Source organism: Galeopterus variegatus, unplaced genomic scaffold, assembly GCF_000696425.1.
Source record: "Galeopterus variegatus unplaced genomic scaffold, G_variegatus-3.0.2 Scaffold860, whole genome shotgun sequence".
NCBI classification, from domain to species: domain Eukaryota; kingdom Metazoa; phylum Chordata; class Mammalia; order Dermoptera; family Cynocephalidae; genus Galeopterus; species Galeopterus variegatus.
The window spans coordinates 92,881-106,380 of record NW_007726971.1 but is presented as its reverse complement, the minus strand read 5'-3'; the positions used below and the strand labels follow the sequence as shown (position 1 = coordinate 106,380).

At 34.7% G+C, this 13,500-nt stretch overlaps 1 protein-coding gene across 2 annotated transcripts in view; it reads right to left on the bottom strand.

The window, feature by feature from the left end:
* The window catches only part of UBE2Q2 (ubiquitin-conjugating enzyme E2Q family member 2), a 56,932-nt gene that overhangs the window by 20,453 nt on the left and 22,979 nt on the right, over positions 1-13,500 (bottom strand). For both annotated transcript variants that reach the window (XM_008572982.1, XM_008572983.1), the window contains 5 exons: positions 7,487-7,543; positions 4,674-4,811; positions 2,633-2,717; positions 1,888-1,948; positions 970-1,060 (listed from right to left, as the gene is read on the bottom strand). In XM_008572982.1, coding sequence (XP_008571204.1) covers positions 970-1,060; positions 1,888-1,948; positions 2,633-2,717; positions 4,674-4,811; positions 7,487-7,543 — 432 coding nt within the window. The remainder of the gene's footprint in view (positions 1-969; positions 1,061-1,887; positions 1,949-2,632; positions 2,718-4,673; positions 4,812-7,486; positions 7,544-13,500) is intronic.

Sequence of the window (13,500 nt, the reverse complement as noted above, 5' to 3'; positions counted from 1 at the left end):
ATTTTAAAGATTTTAACCCATTACATTTTATTCAGATTCCATACTAAATCATTAACATTTTGAGATTTCATTGCTATTCTTTAACCTTTATTTTTAGCATCTTAAAAACACATTATATATAACACACAAATTCAGTAAAGTAAATAAAATATAGAGTTATTATAAAGTATGTGTCCATGTAACCACCACCCTGGTCAAGAAACAGACCACAGCCAGTAACCAAGAATCCCACAGATATCCCTTTCAGCTCACAACTCCTTCACTGCCACCTAGATGGACTCCCTATCCTAACCTGTATGGTAATCATGTCTTTGCTCTTCTTGATAGTTTTACTGCCCAAGTGTGAATCAGTGTTTCCTAGCCTTCTTTTCATTTCACTCCCCCCCATGAAGTCTCTTTAGAAATGGTTTCCCTAATTTCACCCCCATGAAATTTTACCAACACAGGTATATACTGTATCTGTTTATGTCATATGACCCTTTGGAGAGCCGCACACCACTGTCATATCTACAATATTTTTTTAATCCAATGACCAATTTTCATCCCAATGGGAGTGATACGACCACCACTGAGAATGTATGCGCTAAACAATGTTAGTGTTACCTATTTTTGAACTCTATATAAATTGAATTGTACAAAACAGGATTTAGGGGTCTGGTTTTCTTTGCTCTGCATCATGTTTAAGATTCACCCATCATGTTGAACATAGCTGTATTCCATTTTACGAATATTACAATTCTCCACTTTATTGGAACAGCCACTTGGGTTATTTTGTGTTTGGAGCTATCATAACAATGCTGCTCTGAAATACTCATTTCTTGTGTAGTATATGTCTATGAGGAGAATTCTTAAACCACCAGGTATGAGTATCTCCTACTTTATCAAATAATGCCAAATTGTTTTCCAAAGCACTTGTACAAATATACACTTCCATTAGAAGCATATGGAGTCCCATTACTATTTTCTTACCTTAAAAGAGAAGTTAAGCAAAATATATTCTATGCCTTCTTTTTCTTTTAAGATCTGAAGATCACTGTGCAAAGGACTATCAGGGTCAACCCTAAGAATTACAAAACAAAAAACAGTTCAAAAAATATTAGAGGATTTTTCTAACTAAACTCATAAATGAACAAGCCCAAGAGATAAAACAGAGCCCCTAGGGTAAGTTCCAGGCAGAGAAGGTCTAAAGTTGCTCTATAGCCCCAGAAAATATAGGTCGCTATAGCTCCAGCTGTTTGGGAATAAATGTCCAAAAAGAGACCATAGTACTCTAAATCTATTCTAATAAGGGAATTTAAAGTCAGCAGTCATCCTAAAGGAAAACAGTCATATATACTTAATTTATTCAAGAACTCAAGTTTTTAGTATACTTTAAGTTGTAGTTTTAGCCAAAGAGAGAAATTTGTCAAAGACATGAAAAGTTACAAACAAAATCTAAATTTGTCTACTAATGTTCTATACATACAGGTCTTACTCAAATCCCTTATTTCAAATATAAACTAGTTATCACAGTCAGTCTCATCAAGTTACTAAATACACTCTTGTTTCTAAGTTCTCATGCTCTCACTAACTCCATGAAACACTTTATCCCACAGCTAGTCCCTCTTTTTCTCCTTCCTCTTTCTCACTTTACTTATTAAGCCTCAGAAACATCTCATTTTAAACACGTAGAAACAAGGTCTAAAGTTCTAAGTAAAAGTCATAGTATAAAGGTATCAAATTAGAATCTCACTTTACTTATTAAGCCTCAGAAACATCTCATTTTAAACACGTAGAAACAAGGTCTAATGTTCTAAGTAAAAGTCATAGTATAAAGGTATCAAATTAGAAGGGGGGAACTCCACTGTGATAGTGCAAAGAGTGGGTTGGCATAAACAAGCCACTTACTTCTGCAGTTTAACATGCCAGTCATATAAACTGTCATTTATGAGTTCCACTGAATAAATCCCTGTAAAGATATAGAGCATGTCAGTTACTCTTCATTTGATCATATAACTATTACTCTGATGTAAATGTATACACTAAGCTAGAAATTTTGCTATTAAAAGATGGAACAACTAAGCTGTATTGTAAATATTTTACCACTGGAGCTGAATATCTTATGTCCTTAACAGATAATTAAAGCCATCAATTAAGAGGAATCTAATGAGTTAAGAAACTGCTTACCATTAACTTTGAGAGAGAAAAAAATAGATATGCAAAAATCAAATGTACTTAAGTCTTTTCTTCTGTTTCTATAAAGATGTAATCCTTCTACACATACTGTTTTATAATCTTTCTTCAACTTTCAGGAACATCTTTCCAAGTTAGTATACAATGAAATAAATACATCTTATTTACTTTCCAAAGCAATATTACTCATGCTTTTGCCAGAAGATTAAAATCATGAGTTAATTTTCTATCAGGAAGAAGACAAAAGAATTATGCTTTATAAAAACAATTTTTTAAAAAAATCCAACAAAAACAAGTAATCTCATCCTATTCTATTTTTAGAACTTGATTATATTTGAGTTTCATATCCCTAAAATAAAGTTAATAAGCATTTCCATTTCTGTCTACTTATAAGTGACATTTATTAGTTGAAAATAGAAAAGTACAAAAGAACAGACAGCAGAGATCCAGAGGTCCTTACCTGTTTTATAACTCTGTGATCTATATATGTCCCTGAGCTCTTTCATAAGTCTATCTGAAGCTTGCACTGACCCAGACACCGCACCCTGAAACATAAAACTTGCTGTTTACCAGGGTTTCAGCCAAGCAATTAAAAACTTAAGGTATATGAACCTGATATACACATTTACAATGAGAGTGTAAAAATGGATCATCACTCAACATTTTAAGAGGTCAGAAAAGTTTAAGTTGAACTAAATGAAAAGTTATGAAGTTTCAAGAAGAATATAAAACTGGAGACAGCCTGGGTCATTTACTATTTCTTATCATTCAAAAAAAAAAAAGTCTAGCCAGTATGTCCAGACCACCATGAACTCTGCAAGTGTAGTGTAGAATTCAGTATGAGTCTATTCCAAATGGCATCAATTTTTCCTTTTTTTTTTTTTGTCTTTTTTCGTGACCAGTAATGGGATCGCAACCCTCGGTGTCGCGCCCGCACCACGCTCAACCAGTGAGCGGACCGGTCTCTATATGGGATCCGAACCCTTGGCGGGAGTGCCGGCGCACTCCCAAGCACCGCACTCTACCAAGTGCGCCACCGGGCCAGCCCTAAATGCCATCAATTTTTGAAAATACTAGAAGACCTTCGTCATGATATTATTAACTAAAACAGAGTTCCATTAATATGATTACAAGCAAGAACATTAAACTGAAGGTCTGAAGGTCTATTTTATGTATTGAGAAACAGAAACATGTTTACCTGCACGCAACTGGTTTTAGTTCTTTTCAGTGTTAGTACTTCTCTAAAGGTGAAAATGTGCCAATCACTTTTCCTAAGACTAAATAGGAATGGAACTATTTTTTTATCATGTGAAATTTTGATCACGTAAAATAAAAGATTTTAAAGGTTGCACTATACTCTGCGGGGGAGAGGAACCAATTTTACAAAGACATTACTTCCTATCTATGTGACCTTGAACTGGCTTAAAACCCAGTTTTCACATCTATAAAATATAAAGAGTACCTATTTCACAGAGTGACTAGAAAAACTAAATGAGAAGGTATATAGTTCTTAACAGTGTCTGTCATGTAAAAGTGTTCAATAATTTGTAGTTGTTTTGACTATAATGCACACAAACTGGAATCAATCACAAGACAAAGAAAGTAGAATAAAGTATTATTAATTCAGATGCCACAAACTTTTAATAATCAAAATATGAGCTTGGCTAAATTTCTTTGCTCTATTAAAAAAAGATTTGCCAATTAAATTAATATACTTAATAAAATTGAAGAAGGAAGAGTAATCTACCTGTTTACAACACTTGGCATCTACTTGCATAACAGTTCATTCCCTGTGTTTGACAACCTGTGCCCAGGACATAGTAACTGGGCCTCAGATTTCATGGGGCTGATAAATAGCTCTAATACAAAGCAGAAAGTAGGAAACATTCAGCCAGGCAGCTAAACTATCATTTGATGTTTCCCCACTGTGCCTGGGCATTTTATACATATACATCATCCTCATTTATTTTATTTTACACAGAAAGCATCCAAAAGGTATGTACTGTCTGTCTACACATTAGAGTTGAGGAAAGTGAAGCCATATAGCTATGTTTGTCACCACACTCAGTGTTCATTTCACACTCCTATGCCACTTTACATAAAAGAGAAAAGAGAAAGTCAAAAGAGAAAAATTACTTTTAGTTTGGTCAGGGCAGGACAGACTAAGGTCAGCTTCATGGAAGAGAAAGAATTTGAATCGATTTGAATGTATAGATCTCACAGGAGGAGCATCAGCAGGAAAAACAGCATAAACAGGCTGGAAAAACGGCATACACAGGGATCAGCAGGTGGTTCCTCAATGTAAATAGCAGATGAACAGGGTAAAAAGTGGCTATCAATAGATGAGAGAGGTAACCTAGAGCAACAAAACATATGACTGCATTCACCACTAAGGCAGGGATGGAGGAGGAAGAGGACTGCAATTGGCATCTTAATGAATTGCCCAGTGTTAACTCTAACTACCTCAAAAGCCCAGACTCTAGATATTTACACACACTTACATTTAAATGGTCTTGCCTTTGAGTCTTCCTAATTTTCTCTAATATTGCCAAATTTTCTTTTTCAATTCCTTCATCCTCTAACTTTTTCCCACTAATAGGCTCTTCTTTCATCTCATAGTGATCCAAGTCTTCTATATCCTATAAAAAGAGAAATATTAGTTTATTCATGCTATTTTTCTTCAGTTGTTTCTTATATGCCAAAGTTAAATTATTCGTAACTCAACAGAGAACAGGAAAGAATACATCTATTCTATGGGGAGGAGAAAAAACTTCCATATTCTATTAAAAAGGTTTCCTCCTTTCATATTCTATTTTTTTTTTTAAAGCTAGGCTCTGAGTAAAGCAGATTTAATAGCTTTACAAAGTCATGACTATTACCAAACAAGCCATCTCTCTCTCTCTCTTTTTTTTTTTTTTTTTTTTTTTTTTGGCACCTAGCCAGTATGGGGATCCGAACCATTGACCTTGGTGTTATAACACCACACTCTAACCAACTGAGCTAACAGGCCAGCCTTAATAAGCCATTTTCTAAATCTTTTAAGAGGAACTTTTGAAACGGGTTAGCAGCAGGTATCAAGAACCTTAAGTGTTCACATTTTGCTCCAGAAACTTGACTTCTAGAATTCTAAGAAACTAGTCTAAAATGTGAACATAAATTTAGACATAAAGATGTCTATTTCAATCTTATAGCCACAAAAACAAACACAAAATATACATGTGCAGAAATAGCAAAACAGTTAATTCCACGGAATACTAGAAGGCCATTAAAATAGCAACATAGTGAAATTATTTCTTTTGTATCAAAAACTTTCAAATAAAAAACAATATAAAATAGAATATACAGAATCTCAACTATATCAAAATAAATACAAAAAAAGATGCCTAGACTTATTCTAAAATGTGTAGTTGTTACCTTTGGAGACATTTAGTGCTTTTCCCTATTTTTTTTTCCCTCCAATTCTAAACAGAAAAGATTTTCCATGTTTTCTGTAGTAAGCACCTATTGACTTTCATAATTACAAAAAGTTAGAAAAAGAATTTGAATAATATCCATAGACCAACATCTTTAATTATATCATTCTGCTCCCTCCTTTCTCATATCATCTGTGCTTACACATATACAAATCTATGCAGAATTTCTTTAATCCTAAATTTTTTTCAATTATTTTACTTATCTCTACTTCAATTGCCAAAGTCTCTAGAGGAATAGTTTATACTTACTACCTCCACTTTTTCAAGCAGACTAATTCATTGTGATTTCTAAACCAGGTTAATGAGCACCTTCTATCCAGACTCAATAGGTCTCTTTCTTGGAATGCCATCTCTTCAACCCGTTACAATCCACTCTTATTCAGACTCTGCCCATGACTCCATACTTCATGAAGCTCTCTTCTGGTGTACACCTTTCAGCCCTGATGTTCCCTCCTATGTTGTTTTCTTCAGGGCTCTCACAAATGCCTTTAGCCCATATCTCCTCCTCCTATACCTTCAACCTCAGCCATATTCCTATCCACAAAACTTCTCCCCTTAACTACTCATCAGCACATTCCAAACAGAATACATTATTATCTTTCTAAAATAATATTCTCAGCACACTATGCATAAGGTTTAATGTCTTCATGCAATTTATTCCACCCAAGTTAAACTGCATAAAAACATTAAAACAAACTCTTTACCCCAAAAAAGTCATTCTAATTAGACAATTTAAAAAATTATATACTCTCAGACCCACCAAAACAAAACAAAAAACCCAAAACCCCCACAAGCCTACTTCTTTAGTTCTGAAGGATTCTGAAAATACATTTTATATTAAAAATTCCTAAACCAAGAAAATAAGGTAAAAGCTTGAATTAACTCTAAAATCCAAAACAAACAAAAAAAAATGTTTCAAAATCAAGACCATGGAATTTATATACCTTCCATCCGGTCAATGTAGAGACAAAGATCTTTGTTTCAAAGTTTGAATTTAAATGCAAAGCTTCAGAGCCTGAAAACCCCTCAAATTATATCAGTGATTGACAATCGACTGACCTAATCTAAGCACAATGTCTTAGGAATTTGCTCTACTAAATTCACTGTGGTTGGAATGTGTCCCTTCCAAAATCCAGGTATTGCCAATGTGATGTTATTAAGAGGTGGGGCCTTTAAGAGGTGATTAGCCCATGAGGACTCCTTCCTCATTAATGGGATTAAGACTTCACACCGCATTCGCCTAGCTTGCTCTCTTGCCCTTCGGCCTTCTGCCATGTAAGGACACAACATGAAGGCCTTCAACAAAACCAAAGTGCCGGCACCTTGATCATGGACTTCCCAGCTTCCAGAGCAGTGAGAAAATAAAATGTCCATTCTTTATAAATTACCCAGTCTCAGGAATTCTATGATAGTAGCACAAAATGAACTAAGACAAAATTCTTAGATAATTTTAACTAAAGTTTCTTGCTTCTAGTGAGTAGTTCCCGAAATGTTCTCATTCTCCTTTCATTCAAACACAGAACTTTTAAGACAATTTCTCTTCCTAAAAATAACCAAACACAGTTTAAGTATCACTATTAAATGTAAATATAATTTTAGTACTAAATGTTAAGAGCTTATTTTCCAGGAAATCAAATCCAAGAAATTCATATAAAACAATTTGCTCCAAGGCATATCACAAATTAGAGGTCAAACTGGGGTTCAGAAATTATATTCCATTCCCAGTACAATGTGCTTTCCATTATTCCACATTAACACTAACTTATAAAGAAAACTAGAGAATTAAAATGTCTAAAAATGAAGATATTTATAAAATGTTATTCTTTCAAAAAAATACTTACTTCACCCATCTCTTCCTCTTCCTCCTCTTCTGAAGTCACTTCTTCTGTTGTCCCATTCTGAAATAAAGAAAGAATTTGCCAGAGCTACACAGAACAAATATGCACATGCTGAGTACATTAGAAGATTGGTACCACAGCTTTAGCGACAAACTATCAATCATCTGTCACTGCAGTTCCATTGACAGAGCTTATTAAAATTAAAACACTTATTTTTAAATCCATCCTTGATTTGACAAATAACATTAATCAACTTTTTAAAAGGAAACAATTTTGAACAATTAACTTAATAGATGCTTTAGGAACAAAGACAGTCAAATATAAGAAAAACAAAAAATTTTAAAACAGTTATCTAAAATAAGAAAACATTTCACTTATATGGCTTTGTGTATAAGGTCAATGGCTTATTTTGTTTAAAATAAATATCTCAAACTATTGACTCCTTAAAATATCTACCTTTTTAACTTTGAAAAGCCTAACTTCTTACATAAATTCAACTGCCTTACATTTAAAAGGCCAGATGTATTATAAAGGAATAGATACTTCACAAAACTAAAAATTATAAGATGATCAACAGTTTTTCCTTTTTTTTTTTTTTTGTCTTTTTTCGTGACCGGCAACGGATCGCAACCCTCAGTGTCGCACCCGCACCTCGCTCAGCCAGAGAGCAGGAACCGGTCTGTATGTGGGATCCAAACCCTCAGCGGGAGCGCCACCGCACTCTCAAGCGGCGCACTTTAGCAGTGCGCCACCAGGCCGGCCCAAAATGATCAACAGTTTTTTAAAAAACATGTTATTTACCATAGAATAGTCCTCTACAAGACACAATTTATACCTCATTCACAAATGAATCTGATGGGGTTTTAAGGGCCTTCACATCTAATTTTGGCGCAATTCAAAAAGACGACAAGTTTCCTGGGCCAGGGTGTAGTTCTCCAGGACACAGTATATAAATGCATCTTTAACCATAAAGGCAGGCTTAGATTAGGACCCAGAATATCTAAAAGATCAAGAAACGAGGATCCAGAGATCAAATCAGATCAACAAAGATCTCGTAAGTATCCAAGCATCTGTTCCTAGATACTCTGATAGCATATATCTTAAGAAAATAAAACCATTATCTCAGAGGGTATAACTGTTCTGTATTACTGAGCTAGAGCATTCCATGTGGGCACCCATACCCGTGCAGAATAAACTTATATTTGTCTTAAATCTGCATCTCTTTAGACATTTATTACTCATCTCCTAGAAACCAAATTAGAAAAGAAAGCAATCAGCAGTTCCCAAAATGTTCTAATTTACCCCTTCTTCATTTCCATAAATTGTACATTCCAAACCAGACTATTTTTGGTATCTAAAGAATACACCTAGCCTAAAAGTCCCAAACATGACTTTGACATGACACAGAGCACTTTTGAAATGCTAATTTCAAAGTCTGCCCCATAGAATTTGTTTTTTAAAAGCTCTTTGAGGTAATTCTAACACGCAGCCAGGTATATGAACATCTGCCTAGTCCCTGTCCTTCAATTTACAAAGGAGAAATGAGCCACATCCCCCTTGAAAGGGGTAATTGAACCAAAACACAAAGCCAGTTAGAGTTGTGATAAGTTTCATTTCAAGATGTGGCCTGGCCTTCTTTCCAAGACCCCACTGAAATGTCAGAAGAACTGTGTATGAAAGAGTAGAACAACAGGGTACCATCAGTGAACCAAAACTATAGAAACGTATTAGAAGACATAAAGTGGATGGAATCATATTCCTGGTCTTGAGAAAGCCACAACCCAGTCCCAATAATAGAGGACCACTGGAGAAGTTAATAAGATATTTTTTTCCAGAAGAATCATATATTCTTTGCTGTATTTGCCCCAACTACAGTTGGTAAGGATAATTCTCCTGTATAGGAAGCCTATACTGATGGCCTCTTACAACAGGTGTCAGAACCAGAAAGAAAAGATAGATATGTTTTTAACATAACTCAATGCAGCAGCAAAATCTCATAAAAGATTGTATCTTCCTTTTACTCGGGAGTTGTAAAGTCCACCTGCCACCACCTCCCCATCCTTATGCCACAGGAAGAACACATGTCTGCAAAACTGGAAAGAGGAGGCCACAGCAGAGAGGAGTGACAATTCTGAGGATACCTGTATCAATAATTGACACTGATCAATGGTATACCTCATCCATAAATGAGCAGATAACCAAGTATCACTAGATAGTTGAAGAAAACCAGCAATCTGAAAGAAAGACACCAAGTCAAACAAACAGAACAAGTGACCTAAATCATTACTAACGAAAGAAATAAAACAGAATTTAAAAATCTAGCTGGAATCTTTAGCAGTAATTGAGAAGATACTGCATCCACAAAATAAAAACAGATTATTATGCAAAAGACAAGACAGTTCTGGGAATCAAAACTAAGATCCCTCCCTTTACCCCCCAAAAAAACCCACTCAGTACAAGGGTCAGAGAGCACAATGGACTGAACAAAGCATTTACAATTAAGAAGACCAAACTGTGACATTATCTTAGAACATGGAGAAAAAGGAGATGGGGGAGAAAAAAGCAGAAGAGATGGAAATAAGAGAACAGTTAAGAAACGGAAGATATGGAGATCTAATAGTCATCCAGAGGATGGAAGAAAAGAAATGAAAAAGAATAACAGAGAAATGTTGCCAAGCTAAAGAAAGACTATAGATTATTAAATGGTTCTGAATGCCCCAAAGGAATACTAAAAAGTAAAACCCCATACTTCACAATTAAAGAGAAAACCATACCAACTCCCAGAAAGAAAAAAATAATATATACAGAAAGAAAGAAGCATCAGACTTTTCTTCTGTAACATGTGTAAAGGACTGTGAAGAGACTCAATTATGAGCTTAGAATTCTATCTCTAGCTCCATCGGGAGAGGAGCCCTATTTGTGTGTGTTCACCATTGGATCCTCCACACCAAGTACAATACTTTATACAGACTCAGATATCTGTTGAACTAATGATAAAAACCGACAGCAAGTATTCAAGGAACACTCTCCATATACATCCCCACAAAACCTTTTTAAGAAAAACAAAAAAAGAACAATACCAACGAAAAACCCAAAGGCCATTATTCCAGGAAATACTTGGCAGGGAGAGGGGCTGGGGAAGACCATGTAATATAAGAAACAATAGTAAGAAAAAACAACAGTAACACCAATGGTTAAGCCTAAGCAATTACTGATTACACAGCTGAGATGTCACAGGCCATATTCTATGATCATAATAACAAGCAAAAACTAGCCCAAAAGCCACTGAAAATGTTTTAAAATTTTTTTCTAGATAACTCTGGAATTAAAGAAGAAATTGATCTTCATGCCCCAGTATTCCAAATCCTAAGTACGTGCCCCAGAGACACACTTGAGCAGGGGACCACAAAATACTAACAAGAACGATCATAGTAGCACTGTTCCTAATAGAAAAAAACTGGGAACAGGCCAAATGCCTGTAAACAGTCAGATGGATAAATGTTATGATATATTCAAACAATGGAATAAATGCAGCAATGGAAAAGAACCACAGCTAAACACAATATGAATTTCACATGCAATGTTGACCCAAAGAAACACAAGAATACATGCAGTATGACTCTTAATATGAAGCACAAAAACATAAAACACTATACTGTTTTGTTCAAGGATGCATACAACAGTGATAAAACTAGAGAAAAGTAAGGAAAGGATTAACTTACAGGAGGAGGATGATCTGGAAGGAGCCTGAAGAAGGTTTCTGTAGTGCTAGAAATGTTCTATTTCTTCACCTGAGTGGCAGCTAGGTAGTAGTTCCCGGATATTCACTGTAACTGTGTGTTACACTAACTAAGCTAATGTTTTACATATTTTCAATACATATTTCACAATAAGAAGTTTTAAGGGTAATGTGAACAAAAGATGGAATAAAACTACTTAGGAAATATAAACTATTTAGAAAATACAATAAATTTTAAAACATGTGCAATAAAGTCAAACAGCACTCAAAGAAAATATTCGCCCTTACGTGTTTGTTTAAAAAGCAATTTAAATCACATTGATCCATTAAACTAGAAAAAACAAAAAGGGAAAATAATTTAGACAATCAAAAAAAATGAAAAAACACTAGATTTAGAAAATAAAACTAAGGGCTAATTTTTTCAAAAGACCAAAATAATAAAACAGAGAAGCCTCTGACAAGGAATCAAGATAAAGAAAACAACTTTAGAAAAAGGGGACATATAACTACACTAGATTTAGAAAATAAAACTAAGGGCTAATTTTTTCAAAAGACCAAAATAATAAAACAAAGAAGCCTCTGACAAGGAATCAAGATAAAGAAAACAACTTTAGAAAAAGGGGACATATAACTACATATAAAGATGATGCAAAAAGTAAACACTTTGCACATCTTTACAACAGCTTCAAAAGTATAAATGATCATTTTTTTTAGAATCAGAAGTTACTAAAACTGACTGAAGTGGAAAAAATCAGAACAGACCAATACATTGAAGAGAAGATAGTCAGAGACTCATTCCCCCAAAATGGATCAGGCTCAGATGTTTACTTAAACCAGAGTTTCCTCAACCTCAGCAATACTGAAATATTGGGCCAGATAATTCTTTGTTGTGGGGGGTTCTCCTGTGCATTGTAGGATGTTTAGTAACATCTGCTCTACCCACAAAATGCCAATAGCATCCCTCCACCACGGCCAGTTGTGACAAACAAAAACGTGTCCAGATATTTCCAAATGTGCTATGGGAGGCAAAAATTGCCTCTGGTTGAAAATCACTGGTTTAAACTGTCCTAGATCATAGAAAAAAGATTAAAAGCTTCCCAAGTCATAGCCCTGCACAGCTCTGGTACCGAAATGAAACAAGAACCTAAAAGGAAACAAACAAAACTATACATATTATGATCTTAAAGTAAAAATAAAAATCCAAAAATAAAATATTACCATATCCATTCTAAATGTTTATTATGTGGATGGCAAGGATGATTCAAAATTAGGAAATTTCATCATGTAATTCACAAATTATGTTACATCCCCACTTAGAATTGTATGCACAATCATGAAAAATGAGGTAGATCTACATGTACGAAGGTACTTCAAAAAGTTCATGGAAAGATTCATTCACATTATCCATTAATTCTATTTTTCCATAACTTTTTGAAATGCCCCCATATTATACCCATGATATACTGTTAAGTGAAAAACACAAGTTGCAGACATTCCATTGAAGGAAAATTGAACATAGAACATATATTTCTCCTATCTTCTCTCTCTCCTGAGGCTCCACTAGAATTATAGTGAAGAATAAACACTGTATAAATACAAAATCACAAAAGAAGGAATGTGGCTACCAGCGGAAAAGAGAATTCACCGACACTGGAAGATGACAGTAAATGGAAGAATGGTAATTAATGGAGCAAAACGAAGTAAAGGCACGGATTAGAGGGATACCAATAATAAGGAAGCTAATATGTCCCACAGCTCCCTGAGAGGATCTAGACTCAGATGTCAAGTAAAGTGGCAAGCAGGAATGATAGCTAGGACTGAAAACAGACAGATTAACCAAAAGCTTATATACAGAACACATTGTCCTGTAACACACTGCTCTCCCCGATCTCCTTAAGCAGAATCCGGGTATACATATCTATCTCCTGCAAGAGATCATAAGATTTCATCTCTAGAGAAACTGAGTAGTTCAAGCCATCATTTATTATTGTACCAGGAAATAGAGGAGTGGGGGATAGGGGTTGGGCATCAGCATAAATTCCCCCTAAAAGACCTCAGTTGTCAAGTCTTGGCCACAAAGAAATCCCAATCAGTCTTTCAGTACCTTTCTCAAATTAAATGAACAAAAGACAAGGGGAATAAAAAAACATATATGGATGAGCAACAAATAGATATTTGAGGAAAGTCTTTAAAAAGAAAAACAAGACCAAGATAAATTAAGAAAAAAATTTATTAAAGAGAAAATAGAGATGCTAGGGAATAAGAGGACAAGAGTACC